The sequence below is a fragment of the Bacillus rossius genome, chromosome 15, assembly GCF_032445375.1.
Source record: "Bacillus rossius redtenbacheri isolate Brsri chromosome 15, Brsri_v3, whole genome shotgun sequence".
NCBI lineage: Eukaryota > Metazoa > Arthropoda > Insecta > Phasmatodea > Bacillidae > Bacillus > Bacillus rossius.
The window spans coordinates 21,846,618-21,874,009 of record NC_086342.1 but is presented as its reverse complement, the minus strand read 5'-3'; the positions used below and the strand labels follow the sequence as shown (position 1 = coordinate 21,874,009).

General features: G+C 42.1%; 1 protein-coding gene and 1 long non-coding RNA gene across 2 annotated transcripts in view; one reads left to right on the top strand and one right to left on the bottom strand.

Annotated features, from left to right (window-relative positions):
- LOC134539699 (uncharacterized) overlaps positions 1-23,637 on the top strand; it is a 37,954-nt gene extending 14,317 nt beyond the window's left edge. Inside the window, exons 2-3 of the long non-coding RNA XR_010076344.1 lie at positions 3,333-7,134; positions 19,182-23,637. This is a non-coding gene — a long non-coding RNA (uncharacterized LOC134539699). The remainder of the gene's footprint in view (positions 1-3,332; positions 7,135-19,181) is intronic.
- The window catches only part of LOC134539698 (rap guanine nucleotide exchange factor 4), a 281,454-nt gene that overhangs the window by 4,981 nt on the left and 249,081 nt on the right, over positions 1-27,392 (bottom strand). Inside the window, exons 11-19 of the mRNA XM_063381914.1 lie at positions 23,768-23,947; positions 22,878-23,063; positions 19,244-19,382; positions 16,864-17,080; positions 15,656-15,903; positions 8,468-8,593; positions 4,447-4,625; positions 3,326-3,555; positions 2,609-2,728 (exon numbers count right to left, since the gene is read on the bottom strand). Of these exons, the coding sequence (XP_063237984.1) occupies positions 2,609-2,728; positions 3,326-3,555; positions 4,447-4,625; positions 8,468-8,593; positions 15,656-15,903; positions 16,864-17,080; positions 19,244-19,382; positions 22,878-23,063; positions 23,768-23,947 (1,625 nt within the window). The remainder of the gene's footprint in view (positions 1-2,608; positions 2,729-3,325; positions 3,556-4,446; positions 4,626-8,467; positions 8,594-15,655; positions 15,904-16,863; positions 17,081-19,243; positions 19,383-22,877; positions 23,064-23,767; positions 23,948-27,392) is intronic.

The window sequence follows — 27,392 nt, the reverse complement described above, 5'->3', positions numbered from 1 at the left end:
CTCAGATAATTGGAATTCTTTCAGGGGTTTTAGTTCCTCATCAATCCAAGTGAAAAGTCGTAATAAGTTGCTAAAATTAATATTTATGCAAAGATGTAAATCAATTACTTCAGATTAAAATAAATTAAAAATTATCTCTACTTTTAAGTTTAGTTAATGTTGCAAGTTACAATAAACTAAAATAAATTATATATGAGTGTGTGCCGTTTAGTAATCAGTCGGTGAGCAAACCTTTGGGTTTCAGTGAAAACATACTACACCAGAATAACCATCTTACTCAATAGTTACTAACTCCAAAATGAATTCCAATCATGTACTACGTCTAAAACTATGTAATACTGGGATCCCGGTATAATATACGAAAAATTAAATTAGCCAAGTTAATATGTATGCAGAATAGGAGTTACAATTTTTGTTTGAACTTTCAATTCTTTAAGTCTCTTTGAATGAATAATTGTTTATTAACGTGGATAGAACTCTTGAACGTAACGACGAAAGTTTATACAGCGACGGGACGGGACTGGGACAAACCAACCTCAGTTTCAGCAAACCACACCAAGGAAAATAGGCAATCCTCTGTGACCACTGCACAGTGCGATCAACGGACAGCGACCTCCATCACTCTAGGTACTGGTAGAAGCAGTCCTCTGGGCACTCCTCTCGAACGGTCTCCTGGGGCTGGTCGTCGGACTGGCTCACGGATCGTCCTTCTCTGGATACTCCATCGTCGAGTTGAAATGTTCTTCCACCTTCCTTCAGTCAGTCGTGGTTGATCAGGACAGAAGTACAGAAGTAGACTCGGGCATCAAATCTTCATTGAATTTGTCGATTATTCTTTATCAGGTCAATTTGAGATTATCCTCAAAATTATATATTCCTGGTATGTTCTTTTCTACACTTCGATATCCGCAGCTAATGGTTCAGGTCCGTTGATAATATCTGGTAATTCTTCGTAAATAATTTTATATAAATCCACTTAACTCCTTGCAAATATCTATAAATCTTCTCCAATTTTCAGCAATCCAGCTTGAATTATTTAATATTGTCATATTTCTTGTAGTAGATATTTCGAGAGTCGAACTTAAAAACGTGCTTCCTGACGAACATTCTAAAAGAACCTTTTTTCTGTCTTGTTAATAACAACGCGATTCTCTAAATTTTGACAAAACATGAACTGTTTGTCCAGAAATTAAGTAATAAAAAACTCCTATTCTTTACAAATGCAGAGAAAATGAATTAAAATAATTTTAAGTTTATGACCAAAGATAAAATCATAATCATAGACAAAGCAAAATACTTTTCAAATCACACACAATTGCATAGAATAAGCGAACCATAATTTAAACTGATGAAAATGTTAAGCGTGAATAAAATAAATAAACTGATTTCAATAAAGTGTAGTAATTACCATTATACCTCAACCAAAGAGAAATATGTTTCCTATACCTAATAATAATACATACAGTACACTCGCGATTATCCGCGTAATTAAGTGGCTGGGCCACCGCAGATAGTGAAATTCGCGAATAATTCGCAAAAGAGCCGAAAATGGGAAACAAAAATGGAAACATTAATTTCAACTTAAAAATCTAAAAATTTATGTACAGTAAAAGTTACAATTAACAGTAAAAAGTTTTAAATGATACAATTTTAGTATTTTACTGAAGAATTAACATACAATACATTTCAGTAATGTGAACATAAAAGTGCTCAACCATACGACTAGAAACAAAGCGCGACAGACAAAAATAGCAACGCATGCCAGCATACTGCGTGAGTTCCGAGAAGGCCTGTGGCGTTTTACTGTATACTGCACACAATACATCGTCAGTAGAGTTCAAATTTGCTTACTTGTAATAAAATACAGATTTACATATGTGCTGTATTTTTTTGTAGCTTGCACGGATAATCCGCCCGCGGATAATAGGGAGTTTACTGTATAATAAGCAAGAAGTTTCACTTTATCACATGTGGACTCCATGCACACATTTATTTATTTTTAATTTAAATACATAAATACCATTTATTTAAATAAGGTTGTAATTTTTTTCTGTGCAAATGCTTTAAAAGTAATTAGTTTGTAAGCACAATTATTAAGACAACAGAAAGTTTTTTTTTTTTAATTTTGCCCTTAAGGTTTCTTTGTTTAAAGTTCAGTTTCACACATCATGCAGGTTATTTCAGTTTCTGCTTCTTCTTTATTATTAATGTTAATAATAATAATAATAATAATAATAATAATAATAATAATAATAATAATAATATCATCTTAGGTCTTTACCTGTAATTTTATTATTACAGCTTTCGTCCATTTCTGTGGTAAAAAGTAACAAAAGCATTTTTAATCACCTTCTATGGTTTTGAAAATTGTGTTTAGTGAATACCTTTTGAGAACACTTGTGACCAAACATCAAATGCCAGAGAGCTGTCAACATAAAATATCCCTTAGTTGATGATAAATGATAAGACAATAAAATAGTGTGGCGTGTGAGACCAACCCTTAGCCCTGTAGCTGCAACCATGCTGCAAACATTTTTGTAAGCAGTCTAACTATACAAGTGGATTCAGTAGTCCTGTTGCGGTGGCACGCGGCAGGACGTGTGCTTACCCAGGTGCCTGCTCCGACAGTAGCGGATGGTGCGCATCGTCTGTGCCAGCATGTGCATTTTTTCAAAATTGACCAGACCATCCAGACAGGTCTTGTTACCCTCGTGAGTGAAAGTCATATCTGGAACAGTACAGGAACACAACGTGTCTGAAAAGGCGTCATGCACACAAAATACAACTTAAAAAATTTCCTGCATAATATGTTTAAAAAAAAAATTGAGTACTAGGCCTATTAATCCATACAATTTTTTTCTTCTCTAAATAAGTCTAAATTTCTAAGTATCTTGAGAAACTTCTCATCAAGGACTTACTGTATAATAATTTTTATAATTTCTTCTAGAGATTTTGAAGCGTAAGTACTATAGAAGTGTTAGGGTATTCAGAGGCGATGACTAAAAGTGCAACGTTCAGGATTGGGACACTTGATGGTGGAGACTAACAAAGAAAGTAGTCAGACAGGTGTAAAACAATTTGCAGTTTTTTCATCGCCATTTTTTTTGTTAAAGTTGTGAACCTCCAATGCATAATTTACAGTTTAGTTTTATCGTTCAGGTGAATTATTTAGTATATAATTTATTATTATGGAAGTGTAAGTTTTCAGGTCTAAAGCACATTGTATCCAAGCACAGAATTAATTTTTTTTTATAACAATTTTGGGTTATTTTTACTGTTATTGTCAAATTTCTCCTAAAGATGTAAACCACTGACTCGCTCTCACCTTTCAGCAAAAGAGGCATGAACGGTACGACTGGGGGCTGAAGTTTACCGACGTTGAGCCGGTACGCTCGGTGGTTCCTGCTGGGGTCGATCAGGGCTTCGAACTCCGTGAAGAGCTTCCGGAACTTTGAAGGCAGCTTCTCCCAAGTCAGGGAGAGACGGCTGATCGCCATGTTGCTGAGTCCCATGACGATGGCGAAGAAAGCATTCAGGTTCTGGAACTCCTTGCAGCTGAAATTTGTGTCACAAGGTTCAAGCATTATCTGGTTCAGTTAGAGTTTAGGGTTGCTTCATTCTTTGTACAGAATAACTCAGTAAATGACAATTTACAGTTGTTTAGGAATGAGTACTAGCATATAATATTATAACTATCAAAATTCACAATAATCTTTGAGAATTTCAAATTCTGAAAAGCAATCTTAGTCATGTAGTTTAAATAGTTTCCCATGAGTACTTTAGCAACAAATATTTTTGTTCTAGTTGCTAGTACCTTCATATGCATATCTACACTATTACAGTATAGATATATTGGTACGAAAATTAAGAACTTTAAATGCATTTTGGTTTGCAGGAATTTTTTTAGTTACGATTATAAATAAGTTTTGTATAGCTATTGATTAAATGTTGTAAGAGATAAAGAATTAATTAATATACACAGTGTTTAACATTGATAAAATAAATTCAATAGTTTCGTTAAATTGCACTGGAAAATGAAAGCTAATCATAGTTCTGTTGTAATAAAATCATAGTTTGTCACTTTGTTCCTCATTTTTAAAGTAGGATTTTGATTTTCAGAACTGTTATTATTTCAATAAAAATGCACTGCATAATTTGTTGATTACTCTAAGGCATTTGTGCTTTGCAAAAATTTTATGCGGTAAAATTATTTTTTTTGTCGTCTACCAAAAATCCTTATAATAAATAATTCTATTAAAGTCCTGACTTATTACTTAAAAGTAACAACATTTCTGGAGACTTTTGCTGTGATTATTTACAACAAAGTACTGAATCGGTTTTGTATTTATTATCAAATCTGTCCGAGAAACGAACGGGTAGTTGGAATGGTATCTGTTTTAATCCACATCGCCCTCCGCTGTTTGTCGGAGCGCGCGCTGCACTCACTAAGCGGCCAGCTTGATCATCTTGCGCAAGATCTGCACCCGCTTGCTCAGGCTCTGGGTGAGGCATATCTCGGTGACGACCCAGAACTGCAGCTCGTTGAAGCGGCGGAGGAAGACGTCAAGGTTGGCGGTCGTCTGGCCGAAATGGTAGCGGCCGAACGTGTGGTAGATCAGCTCGTACTGTCAACACCCAGCTGCGGTTCGTCACTACCAAAACACACAGCTCGAAAACACTTGACAGGTGCAGCAACTACGCGTGTCAGGGTTCCGTCGACAGAGAAAATCAATGGAATTGAAAATGTTGCTTCATTACATGTAAAACACAAAGTAATGCACCATATCTTAGTTACTAGACAGTATCAGTAATTTTTCATAGTATTGTCTTCTAATGTCTAAAAACCGTTAGTATTTTGATCATAAATACGTGTGGCCTTATTAATCTGTATCACTAAGATTAATTACATGCAAGGGACATGATTACAAACCACTAAGTATTAACATGAAATACAATCAAATTTATATGAAGTCTATTCCCTGATTGTGCCAATGTGTCTTTTCAAAGTTTGATCAAAAATATATATATTTGTTTTCTTTATCAGACTGACATAGTTGAGTTTTGTACATAGTGTTAATGGAAATGGCAACAGTTCAAACTTATTATTTTGCAGGAAAACATTTTATAGTCAATTAATTGTGCATGTTATGTATGTTGAAATTTCTTTTTATTATAATAATGTGGATATCTGTTATGTTGCCAGATAGACTGATAAGTCAGGAAAAACTCAGAGAAATCAGCTGAAGTAAGTGTATGGGAACACTACATGTACTTATATACACTGCAATTCACTTTTAATTGAAGATTTGAACCATCATATGCCTAGCAACTTGGGTTCTTGTATGATTCATTGAAACTATGAGATTATCATGTACATAAATAAGTTTCTGTTTCTGCAGTTATTTCTGAAACCAACAAAATGAATAGCAACCATAATCAGTGGTTGCTAAATAATTTTTTTTAAAATTTTCAATGACTAGTTCAAGTAACGTAACAAACATCTTTCTAAAATTGTCACGTGGGTGACAGTGTCACAAAGCGTTCAAGTTACATTACAGGCATTTTCAGACACAAAAATTTTCTTCGAGATGAAAATTAAATTGCGTGAGAACACTTCAAATATTAATTAAAACATTATCTATCTTTACGGGCTGGAAAAAATTAGCACATATTACTTTATAAATTAGTAACTACAGTAGAACCCTGTTATAATGTTTTTCAAGGGAGCACACGAAAAAAACATTATAAGCAGGAAAACGTTATAAGCAGGAAATCTCAATTTAGCACTTAACAATGTTCCAGCTTTGTACCAATGGACTCACCAAGCTATGTAAACAACTTTAATGTTAAAACCAAAGATAGTATACTTGATACATGAATTTTCTGAAACAAGCCAACAATTTTTCAACTTCGTCTTGTTCCCTGGTTAAATTTTGTTTGTCTTTAAAGATACACTGCCACATTTTTTGTAAAATTGTCTCACGATTCATGATGACAACATTAAGAGTGAGAACGTCTACTCTTTCACCACCTGAAAATGTTTAATTTTGGGATTCCTACGTATGAATGAAAAAAAAAAAAATATTTGTAAGCAATAGAAAACACTTTTAGTTATGCCCTCGCTCAATGGTTGGCAACTTAAATATCGTAGGACTATGTACGTGCATCTGAATACCCACTGGAATGGCAAGGAAGAGAAGAGTTGACTAATGGTGCCAACTGACACACAACTATGAACATTGTGTACCTTCAGTATATTGCATAAAATTGTATTTTAACAAACTTCATGTATTGTATGGCAGTGATTGTAAACATAAACATACATAAAGGAAACTTTTTATCGTAAGTGTTGGAATAATTTGGTTTTAAAACATTTTTTCCCCATTTATTGAATGTTAGAAAGCAAACATTATAAGCAGGAAATTACACTATTTATGAACGTTATATGCAGGAAATAAATACATTGTCCTTATGGGAGAAATAATGGGACTTTAAAAATATGACACTATAAGCAGGAAAACATTATATGCAGGAACATTATAACAGGGTTCTACTGTATTTGTATGAAATTAGCATTTTTAATGCATCTTACTTAAAACAATAATATTTACATTCTAAATGTTTGTAAACTGATAATATATATACATACATACATACACACAAATACATACATACACACACACAAATACATACATACAAATACCTACAAATAACTCTCTACTCTACAAATAACCCTCTATTTCAGTTTGGATTTTTTTTTTTTTTCATAACTTGGCATCATCCCGGGCTACGCCCTTCTGAGCCCGAACGGCCACCACCTCCCTCCTCACCCGCTGCAGGGCCCTTCCTTCCACCACCACCCCCTGTGACCCCGGCGTTTCAAACCGCCCGGAAAAGTGTACGTATGTGTGCGTGTGTCGGCCCACGCCCACCGGTGTGACGTCAGTGCTTCGCTCCCTTATAGATGCTAGCCTGATTAATTGTAACTTGCTTATCTTCCCTACAGTGTTTTATGTTCTAGCAGACAGGAGTAATCGCTTCAAGACAGGCTTTTCTGTAAGGTGTTAACATAAATAATATTCCGTGGCCGGAACGATGCCGAGCGAGGACGAACATTCCCGAGGCAGACTATATGTAAATATTAAATTAGTTTAAACCATTTAGTTATGTAATGTCATTGTTTGCAGCCAGTAGGCTAATTTAATTATGGGTTTATGAGTGTTCATTCCTTTTTTTCTCGGTGGCACACTTTATTTAAATATATGTAACGGCCGTTGGCCGGATGTGAGTTGTGGGCCTGCCTCGAGGGCGTGCTGGGAGGAGCCAGTCTGTTGCTGCGACTGCCCGAGGTAAGGAGCTTCACGCACCCGTCGTCTATCACTGATCCACGTCCAGCTGCCTACTTAATTCATATAAATCACTTTATTTTAACTTCAAGACTTACCTGGGGCAGTAGGCTGTTTCACTTAAGTTTTATTTAATTCGCTAGAAGGATTCTGGTCATGCTATACGAACTCTAACGCAGTCCAGTACATGTGTCCGGACCACCCTTATACCGATTCATGCCACGGGCTCTTATCAATAGTTATAACGTATAAAATGTTCAGATGAACAACGTCAATAAAAGTATTTAATGAACATCTTCGTTTCTTTTGGTGCGGGTGACCACGTGGAGAGACAACACACAGACTGAGGCGTGTGGGCCGCCTTCGAGAGCCTAACTTATTTTGTTGTCTCCACATTAACGTGACCTCCACTGAGAGGGTACGTAATTCCGTGCATTTTGTTTACATTGGGGGAAATGGGCTCGCCGCACACGGGCTATGTCACAGCCCTGAGGAGAGAGTAGCAGGGTCCACATGCCCGTAATACATGTGGTGGCACCCTAGGCATAATACTAAGTCTCTACGAACGAATCGAACCCATTAAGGCTGACTAGCCAGAAGTTTGAACCACCGATTCAAGAGTTTGGGCTGACTTGTACGAGGGACTGTGTTTAAGTAGAGATGGATGGGCCAATCAATCAATACTTACTTTTCGAAGGATTCAATGTGTGAGGGAAAATATTTAAAATAAAAATATTACAGGAAATAAAGTAAACTAAAAAGTTAATCTCTGAAGTACACTCTCTCAATATTTTTCTTCATAATCTTGTTCCATACCATTCCCCAAGGTATTGCACTTTTAACATGTAATGCTATAAATAATATTAAAATATGTATTGATTCTAAAAACTTAAGTTTCTGAAACCACCATTTAAAGGGTTAAATGTTTCAATATGTTTTTCATTTCTTTTACATTATTTTATTTTGGACCTTTGAGACCTAGATTCGGATTCGAGGGGTTTATTCGAAGTTCTCTTTGCGATCTGACCCATCACTGCTTCACCACACCGCGAGAACGTCGCGAATGTCGAAACGGTCACCCCCCCCCCCCCCCCCCCCACACACACACACACGCTGTTTACCTCGTGCACACACCAGAACAAGTCCCAGTCGAACAGCGTCATGTGGTAGGCGAGCTCCTTGGTGCTGAACAGCTCCAGGTCGGCGTCCATCCCTTCCGTCGGGCCCTCCTGGTCCGCGAGGCACGTCTGTGGGAACAGTCCCGAGGCACGTCTGTGGGAACAGTCCCGAGGCACGTCTGTGGGAACAGTCCCGAGGCACGTCTGTGGGAACAGTCCCGAGGCACGTCTGTGGGAACAGTCCCGAGGCACGTCTGTGGGAACAGTCCCGAGGCACGTCTGTGGGAACAGTCCCGAGGCACGTCTGTGGGAACAGTCCCGAGGCACGTCTGTGGGAACAGTCCCGAGGCACGTCTGTGGGAACAGTCCCGAGGCACGTCTGTGGGAACAGTCCCGAGGCACGTCTGTGGGAACAGTCCCGAGGCACGTCTGTGGGAACAGTCCCGAGGCACGTCTGTGGGAACAGTCCCGAGGCACGTCTGTGGGAACAGTCCCGAGGCACGTCTGTGGGAACAGTCCCGAGGCACGTCTGTGGGAACAGTCCCGAGGCACGTCTGTGGGAACAGTCCCGAGGCACGTCTGTGGGAACAGTCCCGAGGCACGTCTGTGGGGACAGTCCCGAGGCACGTCTGTGGGGACAGTCCCGAGGCACGTCTGTGGGAACAGTCCCGAGGCACGTCTGTGGGAACAGTCCCGAGGCACGTCTGTGGGAACAGTCCCGAGGCACGTCTGTGGGAACAGTCCCGAGGCACGTCTGTGGGAACAGTCCCGAGGCACGTCTGTGGGAACAGTCCCGAGGCACGTCTGTGGGAACAGTCCCGAGGCACGTCTGTGGGAACAGTCCCGAGGCACGTCTGTGGGAACAGTCCCGAGGCACGTCTGTGGGAACAGTCCCGAGGCACGTCTGTGGGAACAGTCCCGAGGCACGTCTGTGGGAACAGTCCCGAGGCACGTCTGTGGGAACAGTCCCGAGGCACGTCTGTGGGAACAGTCCCGAGGCACGTCTGTGGGGACAGTCCCGAGGCACGTCTGTGGGGACAGTCCCGAGGCACGTCTGTGGGAACAGTCCCGAGGCACGTCTGTGGGAACAGTCCCGAGGCACGTCTGTGGGAACAGTCCCGAGGCACGTCTGTGGGAACAGTCCCGAGGCACGTCTGTGGGAACAGTCCCGAGGCACGTCTGTGGGAACAGTCCCGAGACACGTCTGTGGGAACAGTCCCGAGGCACGTCTGTGGGAACAGTCCCGAGGCACGTCTGTGGGGACAGTCCCGAGGCACGTCTGTGGGGACAGTCCCGAGGCACGTCTGTGGGAACAGTCCCGAGGCACGTCTGTGGGAACAGTCCCGAGGCACGTCTGTGGGAACAGTCCCGAGGCACGTCTGTGGGAACAGTCCCGAGGCACGTCTGTGGGAACAGTCCCGAGGCACGTCTGTGGGAACAGTCCCGAGGCACGTCTGTGGGAACAGTCCCGAGGCACGTCTGTGGGAACAGTCCCGAGGCACGTCTGTGGGAACAGTCCCGAGGCACGTCTGTGGGAACAGTCCCGAGGCACGTCTGTGGGAACAGTCCCGAGGCACGTCTGTGGGAACAGTCCCGAGGCACGTCTGTGGGAACAGTCCCGAGGCACGTCTGTGGGAACAGTCCCGAGGCACGTCTGTGGGAACAGTCCCGAGGCACGTCTGTGGGAACAGTCCCGAGGCACGTCTGTGGGAACAGTCCCGAGGCACGTCTGTGGGAACAGTCCCGAGGCACGTCTGTGGGAACAGTCCCGAGGCACGTCTGTGGGAACAGTCCCGAGGCACGTCTGTGGGAACAGTCCCGAGGCACGTCTGTGGGAACAGTCCCGAGACACGTCTGTGGGAACAGTCCCGAGTCACGTCTGTGGGAACAGTCCCGAGGCACGTCTGTGGGAACAGTCCCGAGACACGTCTGTGGGAACAGTCCCGAGGCACGTCTGTGGGGACAGTCCCGAGGCACGTCTGTGGGGACAGTCCCGAGGCACGTCTGTGGGAACAGTCCCGAGGCACGTCTGTGGGAACAGTCCCGAGGCACGTCTGTGGGAACAGTCCCGAGGCACGTCTGTGGGAACAGTCCCGAGGCACGTCTGTGGGAACAGTCCCGAGGCACGTCTGTGGGGACAGTCCCGAGGCACGTCTGTGGGAACAGTCCCGAGGCACGTCTGTGGGAACAGTCCCGAGGCACGTCTGTGGGAACAGTCCCGAGGCACGTCTGTGGGGACAGTCCCGAGGCACGTCTGTGGGAACAGTCCCGAGGCACGTCTGTGGGAACAGTCCCGAGGCACGTCTGTGGGAACAGTCCCGAGACACGTCTGTGGGGACAGTCCCGAGGCACGTCTGTGGGAACAGTCCCGAGGCACGTCTGTGGGAACAGTCCCGAGGCACGTCTGTGGGAACAGTCCCGAGGCACGTCTGTGGGAACAGTCCCGAGGCACGTCTGTGGGAACAGTCCCGAGGCACGTCTGTGGGAACAGTCCCGAGGCACGTCTGTGGGAACAGTCCCGAGGCACGTCTGTGGGAACAGTCCCGAGGCACGTCTGTGGGAACAGTCCCGAGGCACGTCTGTGGGAACAGTCCCGAGGCACGTCTGTGGGAACAGTCCCGAGGCACGTCTGTGGGGACAGTCCCGATCCCCGCCGTTCAGCCCTGGCACCACGTCTGGCCAGTCCTGCCTTTTCCTTCCGGACCACGGGCTTTCGCGGCCAGCATCGCCAACTACTTCTTGGCTTCAAGCCACGTCCTTGTGAATTATGACGTTCCCGCCGTCTCGGTACGTGACTTGTCGCAGCCGTTGTTGAGGGCGATTAACAACTGGCCCTTGACAATTTTTTTGTTTATTTGGTCTGGTTTCGTGTGCCATCCAACAACTGAAGGCCATTACCAGAGTGACATAAAAATAAAAAAATTAACACACAACTAGACAAAAATAAAAATAAAATTTAAAATATACATTAGTGACAACATATGTTACAACACAACACATGGACAAACACATAAATGTGAAAAAAGTTCATAATGTAACTTTTTAAATTTTTTCTACAGCTTACCCAAAAATTATGACAATAATACAAATATATTTAAAATTTTTATGACAAAAACCAATTAAAATATTTGTTATAATAGTTTAAAAAATCTTTCTGTTTGATTTTTTTTTAAACTATATTTTGTGTAGTTAATTAATAATGGCTGTGACAAGGCTTACCGAAACTTCGGGCACTTCATCATTGACAAACACGTGGCCTCTACAGAGAAGCCAAGAAGTAGGTTCATCTTTCTTCTCGCTGTATGCTCCTCTACCATGTTCAGAAATTCAACACCGTCCACGGACTGTGCGTGGTGGTGCAACATTAAAATGTTAAGATCACAATCCGCAGGACCCAGGTTCCGATGCTGACCCACCAGCTTAATGACCGAGCATAAACGTCGTAACATTTTGCCTATCTCTAATACTGATGTGGACATACGTCACAATGAAGTGAGAAATTGAACAGATCATGGATAAATATTTAATTTTAAAAGTTTTGTTATAGTAAAAATAATTACAGGACAGATTAGATTAAATAAAAATATATAATTAAAAATATTATGAGTACATCACCTTATCCTTCTCATCTTACCCCCTTTTACCCCATTAAAAATATTAAATTATAGCTTCTCTGTTCTTTGAAAGATTCTTGTAATGGGAGAGAGTCATTTAAAGCAGAACATACATGATTGCTGGTCTACAATGAAATTCATGGAAAAACCTTGACGCCAACCGGGCCTACGCCCCAGAAGCCGTACTGGCAGCCGCTCCGTCTTGAGTACATAGTCGGGTGGTTGTGTTTGAATAGCACACCACAGATTTCAAGAGGGCGCTATAGCAGCAGTGGACCACACCCCTTTAACTAGAGATAAACATTGTAATTCTCTTTTTGCTTATTTTTCCCCAAGTGGCGTGTGACGGCAGATCGGCCGGGTGTGTTTTATGTACTTTAAGTAATTAATATTAAGGCATAAACAACGAAAAGACGTACCGAACATGCACGAGGGGAACTGAAGTCCGCCGAAGCCGGACTGGTTATCGTTAATAATAAATTGTTGTTATTTTAGTTAATAGTTTTTATCGTGCATTAGGTGTAATATAATTATTAAGAGTGTTTCATGTTTTACCTGTAGCTTCCTGTGGCACGTAATCGTAAATAGGTATAACGGTAATTGGTTCGGCGCGAAGACGCCATGTTAGGCTAGCGGAGCCCTGAGCTCACACCAGTCCTTCGCCAGCACCGACCGAGAACAGACGCATCAGCACCCCGGGGACCTCATCGCTTGCCAGCACTGCTAAGTAATTCCGTTAAATCTTAATCATCTTAAATCTTTCGTTCGTAATTCCTCGGGGCTTCTCTCGGTCGGGAGGGACTGTTTAAATAATTGTATGAGTGACCACTATGGTCCTTTTTATGCTAATTACCGAATTGTGGAGTGTGACCACGTGGTCAGGTTGCACCACGTGAACCGATTCGTGCCGCAGGCGTTGTGTGATATAATCAAAGCTGTAGGCGAAGTAGCAACTAATAAACCAGGGCATACGATTTTATTTGTATTTGTTTATTTCAATATCATGAGTGTGACGGCGTGTGGGACGCCGTAAGAGCCCACTGCATAGGTGAAGAGCGTGCCCGACGCTGAGAGCGGACCAGTGGCGAGTACTAGGATTGGCTTCAGGGGGGTTTAAATCATGCCTCACATGGGCGACGTCACGGCCCTGAAAAAGAGTCTCTCCCGGGTCCGTGCCCCTTGCACGGTGGCACCCACAAATCAATCTCAGTACATGTATGAACGCGAACCCCCGCTTAGCATAAGGATAGTTAGGCCGCGGCCATGTCAACCTCAAGAATGGACAAAAAAAAAAGAGTAAATAAACACACGGAGAGCAAGTCAATATTAGCTGATATCAAATTTTCAATTAGTTTTTTCTCCTTGTGTTTAGAGGGTTCCTACGCCTTCTTAATATTCTTAAAAAGTCTTTAATTTTTCTATAATTAAAAAACTCAGTAATAAAGACTGATAGCACGCAAGTAATGGATAAACGTGGGAATTTCGAGCCACATGCCACATGATTAGAATTCATACATTAAAAACATTTTGGTTTTATTTTTTGTATTTTGTTGTATCTCATCTTTAGACCGAAAATAAGTATTTTACTGTCTTTTTTTTTTTTTTAACTTCTAACAAAACTTTGATGGTATTTTAATGTGACATTGTGGCGATTATTGGTTTGATTGGCCTGCCGGCAGGTCGATATCCCCAGTCATCCCCTAAGGAAGACAGCTGAGGTATTACATGGGCAAAGTGATCCTGAGATGGTTACAATTGCTATCTGCTGGTGGTGAGGGGACGAAACAAAACTCTATCCTAAATCAGGGAAGGAAATTTTGTCCAGGAAAAAAAAAAAATCCCGACTTGACCAAGAACAGGACCCGTTGGATCAAACCCCTGGGTATCCAACATGTATCTAAAATAAAATTTTCGACTTGCTCTGCCCAAAATAAAAAATATACTTAAAAAAAATAATAGTTTACCTGTTTTGAAATTTTCTGAAAAAAATTAAGAAACTCCATCTTACATCATCCCCATAGCCAGGATATTTATTTAAACTTTCTTTGTTTCTTGAAAATTCAAATAGAACCTTGCATAGCACTTTTTATAGTTATATGTAAAGTATAATTGTATGATTATGTACTGATAAACATTTAAAAAAAAAAAAAAAAAATGCTTTCACAGACTGGAGCATAACATTTTCCCCTCAAACAAAAATCAAATCTTTGTTTTTACTGACTGTTGCAAATCTCTAGTTCAAGAGGAAGACAGGGATACATAGACTACACTAATTTCATCAGGAGACGAGGGGACGTCACGAGTGAATGAATGAATGAATGAATGATCTTAATGTTTTTTTCAATATCGGCGGGGGCGACTTCTGGGAGGGGCACCGGAAGTCTGAATAACCCACTCCTTAATAAAACTGGGGTAACAAAACTTAATAATGTAGATACTTATAACTACTCAGTCTACATATTAGATCCAGACTAAGTGATTAATAGTCATACATCCATCATAACATAAAATTACTGAAAATTTATTTCATGAACCTTTTTTAACCATTGCAAATAGACCCATCAGGAGGAGAGTGGGGGGCACGTGACCCTTTGTGTCACCTCCCCTCCATCTGGATCCGCCTCAAGGCATTGGGGCCACTCATGGGCGTCGCAAGGATATATTTTTTTGGGGGGGACTTCAATCGATTTAGTTGTTTGAAGAATATCCATCCCCTGGGGAAATAAAAAGCGGGGGGTCCGAGGGTCCTCCCCCGGGAAAATTTGGGGTTTGAAGGTGCAAAAATGTGGTTTAGAGGCATTTTTCTTTCCTAAATATTCTGATTATAGTTGGTTGCAATTTATAATTTATTTTTTATAAAAAATATTTTCAGAGAACAAATTTGTAAAAACACAGTTCACATATCTGCTGCAGGGGTGTAGGAACCAGGGGGGACAGGGGGGACGTGTCCCCCTGAATTTTTTGGGTGGAGGGGACTGTCTTCCCCAACTTTCTAGACCGTGATATTTTTATTTTATAATATTATTCTGCCCAACTTTATTTGTAATTTCTTCACTCATCAAATTTTATCTTAAGGAAACAATAATAATTTTAACATCGATGTATCCAATGGTTAGATACAAAAACTGCTTTAAAAGCGCTATTTTGCACTTTTGAAATCAAAATTTTCCTGTGGAGGACCCCCAAACCCCTCGTCTTAGTAAGAGGGGAATGGGTTTACATGACATCAAAATCATTATTTGTCCCCCTCAACTTTATGAACACAGCTACGCCAATGATCTGCTGGTGCTATATCCACACAAAATCATTAATTTAAACATCAGGAGAAAGTACGAAACTACGAAACTAAATGTATTATTGGAGGGGACGAAATGTAAGACTTTTATTATTGGCGGTGGACGTGTCCCCCCTGCCCTCCGCCCCACCGGTTGCGACGCCCATGGGTCACCTCCCCTCCATCTGGATCCGCCTCAAGGCATCGGGGGCCTCTAGAGACAACGTGCGACTGGGGAGATTCAGTGACCCTCCGGAACGCGGCCACCCCGGAGGGAAGGCAGGCGTCGTCGCGGGGACTGACCAGGGCGTCGAGGTGGTCCCGCGGGGACACGAAGATGCGCCCGTTGAGGCTGAGCGAGGTGGGGATGCCGAGGTCGTCGTCCCGGAAGGCGACCCGGTCCCCGTTGGACCGCACCTCCACCAGCACCAGGTCCGGGTGCCGCAGCTTCAGCTTGTCGGCCGCCGACAGCTTGACGGCCTCGGCCGTCGCGCTCACGGGCAGCCGCAGGGTGCAGTACGTGTGGTCCGCGCAGTACACCCGGAATATGACTGCGGGCACGCGCCAGTTCCGGTCCTCCCCTGCCGGGCAACTACCGCACGTGCTCGTGTATGGCGCGCCCGTCAAGGTTTTTTCGCCTAGGGCGCCAATTTACCCTTGCACCGGCCCTGCTGATGGTCATAGTCCCGTTCCTGCCTGCCTCCCTCCCCGTACTCGTACCAGTTGTGACGATACAGCACTTCACTATCTTCCGTCTAAACGGCAGAGTTTATTTAGCTTGCTCGTGTCGTTTCAGACAGATGGTGCAGTATGCCACAAAAAAAGTTTCGCTTTCAGGTGGAAGAGTATTTAATTTTTAGTATTTTCCTGACACATCACCACACATCAATTTAAATAATCATTTGTTTCATTAGTACATAATTACTTAACAGGTACCACAAAATGTTAGTAAAATTTATTTATGGGAAAAAAAAAATTTCATTTTTTTTCCTTTGGAATTTGTTGCAAAAATCGTGGTGCGCACTATACACGAGGGCGCGCTATACACGAGTAAATACGGTAAATTACACTGGATGAATTACAGAAAATTATCTCCTTCAATACTCATCTGACCTTTGAATCATGGTGATTATTTTTTATAAAAAAACTAATGTTTGTATTAATGGAATTGATAGGGTTGTGGACAGGGGCGCAACAACTACATTTAAAAAGGGGGGGGGGGGGCAATATACCTTTATACAAAGAATCATCGATCCCCCCCTATTGAAGCGAGGGGGGGGGGGGGGGGTCCGGGGGTCCCTCCCCCGGGAAAATTTGTATTTCAAGGTGGAAAAATGGTGCTGCTATTTAAGCAGTTTTATCATCTGAAAATTGATTACACGGCACTTTCTTTGCCCCCCGTTTGCCCCCCTTTGTTGTTGCGCCCCTGGTTGTGGGAACTGGAGCACTACGAGAATCGCCGCTGTTCGGTCGAACCGGGGATACCGACGCGGACGCGGGGGCCAACTCACTGTCGTCGGTGGGGCGGATGCAGGCGCGGTCCTGGCCGGAGCCCCCGAACAGGCAGACGGGCTGGCCGCAGGGAGGCAGCTTCCACTTCTGGCCGGAGCGGCGCTCGCGCTCCTCCTGGAACCGGCGCAGCTGCGACGTGACGTGGTGCATGAGGCTGGCCTCCTCCTCCAGCGAGCTCCAGCGAATGCAGTCCGACTCCACCTCGCCCGCCAGCTCCTGCCCGGGGGGGAGAGCGGTCCCACGCGGGCGGTCAGTCCCACCTCTGAATATATATACTGTATAGAAGTCGCGAGTGGATAGGATTTACTCTACGTCTTTCAGGAGCGTATGATGAGCAGCTTGGGAACTTCACCGCTGCAGGGCGCTGCCGTAACGCCCTGTATCATCTTAGGTTGTTATTTGCTCGTTAGAGCGCAGCACTGTCGCCCGCTGTCATTCCCCGCACCCCTCATCCATCATTCACTGCAGCTCAAGGTCGTTCAACGTGAGGGGGAAGGGGTGTTTGAAGAGTTCGACACTTGTCCGCTAGGGACCACAACAAGTCGATGCCCTAGAGATGGTGGCGATTGCGGCGGTGAATTAACCAACTACCTCAAAACCGTATTAGAATTTTTAACCTGGGCTGGCGACTTCTATACAGTATGTATATATATATTCAAAGGTCCCACAGACTACGCACTACATACAAGTACTGCACACGAGGCTACCACCGCCTTGCGACAGGGTGCTTATACCTAGGTCACGCAAGTCGCAAAATCACTAAACGGTAACAAAACTGAAGGACTATTCACGAAAGTTACGATAAAACTCAAAACCATAACGAACCTGAAAGGACCATTCACAAAACTCACTAAACTGATAGACTGGTCACAAGCACTAGGATAAGCAACAAAATTTAAAAACTGGTTATGAAAGTCATAAAAATGATGAAAAAGTAAGGAAACTCAAGAACTGTTCATGACAGTCAGGAAAAAGTAAAAAAACTTAAGGAGTGATCATGAAAGTCAGGAAAAGTAATGAAACTGAAGGACTTGTCATAAAAGTCAGGAAAAAGTAACAAAATTGAAGGACTGGGCATGAAAGTCAATAAAAGGTAACTATACTGAAGGACTGGTCACAAAAGTCAGAAAAGGAGCCAAAATAAATGACAATGGTGATAAATGACAATCCTGATACAGTTATAGAACTGGATTAACATTCATTAGTCATTTGTAGCCACTCTGTAAAATATGTCATCACAACTGTTGAATTCAGATGTTGTATAGGTAAGACACAAACTAATGGAAATATATATATTTTTTATTTGCTGCATATCTTCTTAAAAAAAATATTTATCCTCTGTTTTTTTTTATGATTGCAACTCTCATCTTCAGCCAGTGCATAAGGATAGTTTGGATTGAATCAAAAAATGACTGGTAGAAGATTGATTCACTGTCAGTCTAAAAGTGGCTCAATAGTTCACAGCTTGTGACTCCACACTTTTAAACCTCGTTGATTAACACTGTTTACTGGCTGAAGTGTTAAAAAAGCTGTACAATTTAGCAAGGTTAATCCTCTGAAAACTCAAGATTGTTTGGTTTTACGTTATAGAAACATTGCTGAAAAATATTTCTGGCTAATGAAAACAGATTCTTCAAACTTGAGAAAACATCTACACCAGGAGTGTCAAAATCAAACAGGGCGAGGGCCAGTTTTTGAGTTAGTGTAGTTAGTACATAATCTTGTCGCTAGTTATTGTGTGTGTTTCCCCAGCGGGATTATTACTGCGGGAGTATCACCTGGAAGAATAAGTTTGCATATAACGTTTGACTCGTGGTAGTTGTGTTTTCTACGTCGTGACACACATGAATCCAGACGACGAATGTTTCAGGTGGAAGCAGTGGCGTAGCCAGGATTTGTGTATGGGGGGTGTTAAGAAGCATGACCTCTCCCCCCCCCCCCCCCCCGTATTTAAGCAGGGGGGGGGGGGGGGCACGGGGGTCCTCCCCCGGGAAAATTTGGATTTTAAGGTGTAAAATAGTGCTATTTTAGCAGTTTTTGGTACTTAAATTTAAATATTGTAATGGTAAATTTTTTTATTAATTTTAATATTAAATTTGTTTGAGTGATGAATAAGAAATTACTTAAAGTGCTAAGAGGGGGGGGGGGGGGTTGAACCCCTAAACCCCCCCCTCCCCCCCCGGCTATGCCCCTGTCCCTAGTTAGGGTGTGTTTCCCCAGCGGGATTACTGCGGGAGTATCACCTGGAACGTTTGACTCGTAGTAGTTGTGTTTCCTACATCGTGACACACATGAATCCAGACGACAAATGTTTCAGACGGAAGGGAGAATGGGGAAAGGGGCACTGTCCCTGGATCCACCGCCGGCCCGAGCCCGCACCTCGATGAACGCCAGGGCGTTGGGGTCCTCAAACACCGGCTGCCGTATGGTGAGCACCCAGCAGTGGATGAACTGCACCACTCTCCTCTTGCAGGCCAGCAGGAACTCGCAGTCTTGGCTGGGCGAGTCGATGCGGTAGGTGATGGCGACCGTCAAGGAAATAAAAAACTGTCCACTGCAAAAACACTGGGACCCAGCAAACCTCCTGCCACTTCTCTTAACACAGCTTGTTTATTTTATTAATTGGAAATACAATCATGAAAGCACAAGTAACTGAAGACTTTGGGTGTTAATAGTGATAATCTTTTAAAAAAGTAAAATTCCAGTTTCAAATATTGATTGTGAAATTGGAACATTATCTTATGGTCTATTTTCTGAAGTTAAATTTAGGGTACAAAAATTTTTTGGGAAAATACAAAGAAAAAGCTTTATAAAATTTTTTTGTTCTGGCCGATGTCCTATACCAATAAAAAATAATGTTGGCTATCATTATTTACATTTAAGGTAGACAATTACAGTTCCATATAAAAAAAATCCTGCCAAAATAAAAAACTGTTTTGTGGATGGGTCTTAATATGCCTATCTTTACTAACAAAGGCTTTCAAATCTAATATTATATACTTGACATATTGTACTTGATTAGTAATATCATTATAGGAGAAAAATTATTCATCTCAAATTACCTTGTGAAATTTTATGCCTCTCGTGGTAATTGCAGTACTAAATGTCAGCACGCATGTTTCATCCCTTACTTGCACATTTTTAAAAAGATCAAAATACGAACTTTTTTATTAAATTCTTCAAATTATTCATTATGGAATGCTTTCCTTGGATTCTGATCATCTTCAAGTTACAGTCGGCATCTTTAGTTTGGTATTTTGCGGTTCGGCACATACTGTAACCCAGCACTAATCTATCTGCTTCCATTAAATATTTTTGAGTAAATTTCGACATTTGTTGTTTCTGACTGTCGGGTAGCATTACTGCAATGCCCAAGGTTTTAGTTAACTTAATGTTTATTATGTTTGAAGCAGCTCATTACAACTTGTATTAAATATCACTGTACTGCATTTTTCTTTTTCTTCGGTGTTCCGGTAAAACTACATTAATGTTCAATAATCCAGCAAAATTCAAATCAGATATGCCTGTGTTCCAGAAAATCAAAGATCTTTTACTGTACCATTATGGAATAATGTGGCATTGTAGAATTTTAAATCTTGCTTCAGCTGATGTGACATACCAATAGGTCACGTATGTGAATGATTTATTTACCTCTCATTCCTTTGAGCCAGTTGATGTTGCAATATATATTGTCAGCCTATTTATACTGATGGTAGATTACTAAAGCCAGTCTCGAACTATACTAGTTTGAATAGATAACTCAGACATACAGAACCATGAGTATCTCTAAAATCGAGGGTTGACTTTATTGTAGTCCTCCCATTTTTATTTGTTATTGGTATATATCGCAGCGTGGGCTAACCAAGACCATCTAGAGAAACCAAGGACCCAGGGACAAGTAAGTAGTTTTGTCGGGCTCCCTCCCTATTATCTAATGAAATCAAATCCCACATTTAAAAAAATTGGTTGTCTGTAAAGTCGATTTACGAACAATAGTTTAACGTGACAACATCGTAACAAAACATTGATGAAATTATTGCATACTTTTATGAATAAAATTGAATCATTTTTATTTAATTATCACTATTTTGTATGGATACAAAGAAGGAGTAAAATGAAATCTAAAATTTAATTGATAAATTTAATTTTATTTGCACTCATTAATTCAAATATGTTTATTACTTTAACGAAGAGATTATTTTAACTATAACTTTTATACATGTTTGCTATTTAACTTCTTCCAATCTGTGTTATTCTGTTAAGGATAGGACAATGATAGGAAAAGTAGGAAACGAATGGGAGTGTTTCAAGTTTAATGTGCCTCGAAAAAGTCAAATCGATGGTTGTTCCAATCGAGTGGAATAGAGATAGATGCGGCGCAAGCGTACAATGAGCGTAACGGGACACTTTTTCGTGCGTGCAGCCAGCGTTCATCGATTTATTAGACGTCACGTCAAAATATTTTTAATGTTCTAAATGTTACCGTGATTATAATTGCAAACATGATCTGCATGTATCATATAATTTATAAGGTTTCTTATGAAATATATTAACAATATACTTGTAATTTTTGTTCTATCAGGGTGAACCCCAACATTAAAAAAATCTCGAAACTCAACTAGACAACCCTCCACCCCCCAAATCATAACTCATATTCCCCCTCCCCGCTTTTGACAACCATAAGGATGAGGAGACAAATAAATTGGCCATCAAATTCCAATACCTAGACTCCTGGCTCAATATGCATTCTCACTGCTACATCATTTCTTGGTGTTGTCAGATATATGCAACGATGGCATAAGCATGGCAGATTGCTATGAACAAAGGAATGAATCAGAACTTCATGTATCATCTTCTAGGCCATTTCAGATGGATGAGGAGTGTGGTGATGCGGATGAAGAAGCAGTGTTGTTCCTATCTATGAATGAGGTGATGTGGGCGAACAACGCTCCTTTCTTCTTCCCCTGTAACCCCATTTAAATTTAAAAAAATAATAATAACAAGGAAAAAATAACAGTCTTAAGTCTGCACCTTGCATTTCAAGTCAGTTCAATTTATTTTTTGTAAAAATGTACAAGAATTATTTTAAATTTTTTACTGTACTTATCATGTGTATTTTTTTTAAAAATTAGATCTTCATTAAATCTGATGAAACCATAGTTCTTATAATCACATTTCAATATGTTAGAAATGCATTGAATCAGTTTTCAAGGAGGGTATTATTTCCAATACATTGTTACATTCCAGGTTGGCCCTGCAAGGCAACCATGAATAATAATTTCCAGATCCGTTTGAAAATTTAATGTTGATAATATGCGATGACTTTGAAGATTATTTTCTGAGGTTTGTCTTTTCATCAAAATTAGGATTAACTTTTTTTGCTAAATATAAAAGTTCTGACCAAACAAATAACAATAAAATAATTTAAATAAAAAAATAACCTTTATTTAAACTCCAACCTAAATGAATAATTATTAATAAAGATATTTTAGCATAAGCAAATATGCATAATAAATGAAACATAATTACGGAACCCTTAAGGAAAACATACGCAACATAACGCCTTCTCAGCTAAAGTGTTATTACATATTAGCAGGAGGGCAAGAGTCATGCTATGTTACAACTTCGAATTCCCCCATTAAACTGAGAAGTATTCCTTCCATGTCGCCCGAAACCCCTCTGGTCATCCGCACAACCCCAAAATTTTGAGCAGTGACAGAACGCAAGAGGAAATGTGAGTGTCCAAAGTCAAGGGCGTCGCTGGCCAGCCGATGACCTGGAGGGTGGGGGGGCAAGTTGTGGGAAAAGTATGTATTTTTTTTTGCATTTGGCTACATCGAATCTCTAGGGCTCTAGGAGGGGGGGGGCGACTGCCCCCCCTACCCCACCCTGGCGACGCCCTTGTCCAAAGGGTCGTGGAACTGTTGAGCACGTTCTCTACTCGGTAATAACGTGAGCTCGACCACGTCAGCAGCCGCGGCTCGGGAGCAAGGGCCGCCTCGGGAAAGGATATTGCCTGGCGAGCTCGGAGACCAGCTGGTGCGTCGGCATGAACACGATGTGCGTGAGGAGGAAGTCCTCGAGGAAGAGGTCGCTGGCCAGGTAGGTGCCGCCCACCCCGCCTCCGCCCCGCCCGTCCAGCCTCGTCTCCAGCAGGTGCTCCAGCATCTTCTGGGGCGTCCCGGCCATCACGGTGTACCTGCGACAAGCGGAGGGGGCGACGCGTGCGGTACGGCCGGTGACGTAGCCAGGATTTGTGTATGGGGGGGGGGGGGTGTTAAGTAGCATGCCCCCCCCCATCTAAAGCAGGGGGGGGGGATCCGGGGGTCCTCCCCCAGGAAAATTTGGATTTTTAAGGTGTGAAATAGTGCTATTTTAGCTAGTTTTCGGTTCTTAAATTTAAATATTGTAATGGTAAATTTTTTTATTAATTTTAATATGAAATTTGTTTGAGTGACGAATAAGAAATTAATTAAAGATTTGGTTGCTAAGGGGGGGGGGGGGGGGTGTTTGAAACCCTAAACCCCCTCCCCAGCTACGCCCCTGCTCTCAGTATTATACTTTAAATAGCCATGTCGATGGAAAAGTCATTGAATATCAATGGAAGAATATATAGAATGCAGGAAAATGCCTGGGATTTGATTTCAAGGGAATGCTATAAAAAAATTGAGTAGTATTTTTTTTTTTTCCTGAAATAATCCATAATTTTTTTTTTGCCCTCAGAAGCAAAACTGCATCATCAAATTATGAAAATCTTCAAATTTTTTTTCTTTTTTTAGATTAACTTCATGGCCCCTCTACCGACTGCTCGCGAGGACAGTAGCGGTGTGACGTCGACACAGTGCAGTCGTTCGCGGCTGGGTGGGGGCAAAGCGCCCGGGAGAGGGCCGGCAAGGAACTCACTTGAAGTGGGAGTACGTGTGCGCGTGGCTGGACGAGATCTTCTCCAGCACCAGCACGTCCCGGCCGTGCTCCTTGAGCCGCACCGTGTTGGCCTCCACGTCGCGCAGGATCCTGTTGAAGCTGTCCTTGTCGACGCGCAGGAAGTGGCAGCTGCCCTCGCGCAGCACGATGGTCGCAGCCCTGCGGGCAGGCAGGCGGTCCGTCCTGCGGGGCTCCTGCTCCGGGGCTAGGCCTCCGCTAGGCCACTCGGTTCCAGCTCTCTCTTTTTAACATCCGATATTCACTGTTCACTCTTTATTTGAAGCTTTGGTTTGTGAACGCAAGAGGTGATGTGAAGATTCGAGTTTATTTCAAAACTTCAAAACCATCGGAAACCTAAGATTCGCTCATGAAAAAATACACACACACACACACACATATATATGTGTATATTTATATGTATATATATATATAGGTTTTGTCTATGTTTTGCTCGAATAAAGTATGGTTACTTAAAAAAATATATATATATAAAGGTTGTACTCTGTTTGCGTTTATGACTACTCAGTATTATTATTATTATTATTATTATTATTATTATTATGCACGGTTATTATATAATTTTTATTGAATTATGTTATACATAGGGCCACAGTTGCTTAATCACTTACAATTCGTGAATATCTTAAGCATTAGATTTAATATTCGCTTCACATAAAAAAAAAATGAGCATTCGCGCACGCCTACCTGGTAACGATTTATTAGATACTATGAATATGTACCAATTTTTCTATGCAATCATAAATAACTTTACTACCGGGGGCAAACTCGCCCTTAAGAAATACTGTTTTTTTTTCCCCCTAACAAAATAGGAGATTTAACCTTACCCTTGTGCATGGTATACCATTACACTTCATCATGGTACATGGTATACAAGGCTGAATAATGGTACAGGTGCCATAGTAATGGTATGTCTAATAACCCTGTCAGGTCCACATGCAATGCAACCATCAAACATTACTTAAACTTGCACGCCTGACATAACGTGACATAAGGCTTTGTTAAGCATATCATGTTTTTTTTTTTTTCATTTACTCTTCATTACTTTTACTTAAGAGCTATTTCTGGAATCGTAACATGACAACTCCCTTGTATTTGTTGTTCTGTCAATAATTGTTTCAACAGATATGCATTAAGTGTGACTTTTTAAACCCATGATGTTACATTTAGTGAATAGCTGAAGAAAATGTACGTGAGAACAACAATTGCAAGTGAGGAATCATGTTAAAATTTCAAAAATATCCTTTGAATAATAAACAATAAACAATGGCATTCTGGACCGAGTTTTAAGTAACACCATTTATGGTCTGCTTCGGTACAACTGCTTGTAGAAATTGAGCTGTAGAAAATGTTTTGTTAATATAACACACCACACACACATATAACACACTGGTTTCATTTAATCCCCATTATAAACCTTATCCTAACTTTATCTACTCCTTTGCATAAGTTGTCTTGCCAGATAGACTGATAATACAGGGGAAAATACGGTACATGGGCCAGGTAAAAGTCAGGGAAAATGCCCTGAAGGAAACATCGAGATAAGAAGTAAGGGAGTTGGTGTCTACAATTTTTGCCATGTTAATACTTGAAGTCAAAATGAGAAATCTCCCCCCCCCCCACCCCCCCCCCCCCCCCCCCCCCCCCCCCCCCCCCCCCCCCCCCCCCCCCCCCCCCCCCCCCCCCCTTCCTTTTTTCCTATCTGCATAGCCGAACAATTTTTTTGTTATAATGAAGATTTATGCTAATTTCTAGCAGATGTGTTGGTATTATACAGTCAAACCTCTCTGAAACGACCCCTCATGGTTCCCAGGAATAGGGTCTTAATAGAGGGGGGGTCGTAATAGATGTTTTCCGAAATTTTCAGTTGATTTCACCCTCCCCCCCCCCCCCTGCCCTTTTCCAAACCGCTACTCGCTAAGAAACCAGCCGTACAATGGCAGGATGCTGTCACTCACAATGCTAGACGGCTTTGCTTTAAACCCACTTCAACCTTCATGACAAGTCCGTCGCCCTACAGGCCACCTCTGAAGAAAATATGTCAAAAGAGAGTTTATTTTTACTTGTTAGTTTACATGTACGTTTTCTGCTTGCCGTAGTTAAAAACACTAGAACCCCGATGTCACGAACCCCGGATTTAACGAAGCAGTGATTTTAGGAATACATTCTCGGGAACCGTCAAAAAATTGGACATTTTGACCAAAATGTGAAATTCAGAAAAAAATTAAAAACAAAACAAAATGAAAGATCATTAAAATCTGTTAATTTTAACACACAGCGTATTTTTGTGTCGGCTTCAATAATTCCAAAATGTTCATGTAAGAATAACAAAAAAATAATGGGACATTTCCTTTAAAAATATGTCAGCGGTAGGTTCTGCTACGCGAGTGGGCGCACACTCAGCTCGCCCGGCTGGCTGGTGGCAGCGGCTTCATGACGCATAAGCTCACCCCTCCCTCCCCTCGGTATCACTCTTCAAGGCTAGCTCATCCCTCCCAGACACAAACCATCTAGTGTCCTCCCTTATAACACCCCAACTTAGCTCCCCTTTGAAAAACCTTCAGTGAGAAAATGCTCATTTCACCCTCCCTTCTCCCGTAAAATTGGGCTATTATGAATGGGGTACTAAAGCGGTGAGGGAGGGGTAAGATCGTTGTAAATATTTTCGGACCCCTCCCTCCCCACCTAACACGCCCAAAAAAAAGTATGTCAAAATATGTCACTTTTCACACTAAGTTCGAGTTCAGTCATCTCTGGCAAGTAATTTACAGCCTTTCAAACTTAAATATAAATGTATTTTAATAGCAAGGGTCCTATGAAAAGGAATATACAGAATAAAATCAAGCTGCTGTCACCAAAGGAAGCATAAAACGGCACAATGCGTGTTCGCTTCATTATTGCTCGCGCGAGAGGCGAGATGTGGAATGTTAGAAAGATAAATGCGGGGGAGACAGAAGGCAGCCAGTGTGTTTCCTGCGTGGGGAATAAGTGGCGTAGCCTTTTTTATGCCGGGTGAAGCGACCTTTTTCTGTCAACCCATGGGAAAAGATGATTGCTTGAGCTGTCAAAATAAACATCGCGGCGGCAGTTAAAACAAGTCGAGGCGGGCGTGCATCCAGTTGGTCGCTGTGTATATCTACTCGAAAAAAATAACATCCCAATTCATAACAAGATTCCTTATAACCTACACGTATTGCCGGATGTTTTCAGCCTGATCCATGCAAGTTCTTTAGCCACGTTTTGAATGAAAACAACTGGCGGGCCAGTGTTGTGCCCTGTTTTACGGACACATAAAGCTTTTATCAATTTGCTGACAGTTTTAATATATTTTTACTAGCCTCGTTAAAATGAAGCAGATAACGTGATTGTTAACAAGTACAAGCAGCATCTGAGATTGGCCGCAGCGCACGGTACGGAGAGAGGGTGAGCAAGGGCGAGCGAGCGGCCGACTACCATGTTCACACGCTGCGGCCGGAGGGCTTTTCCTGCATTGAAGGGACGTGGAATGGGGGTTTTCAAGCTCTGACAGCGGCCGACAGGAAGTGGTATCTATTTTTAGATATGCGCTGCCTACGGCAGTACAGCA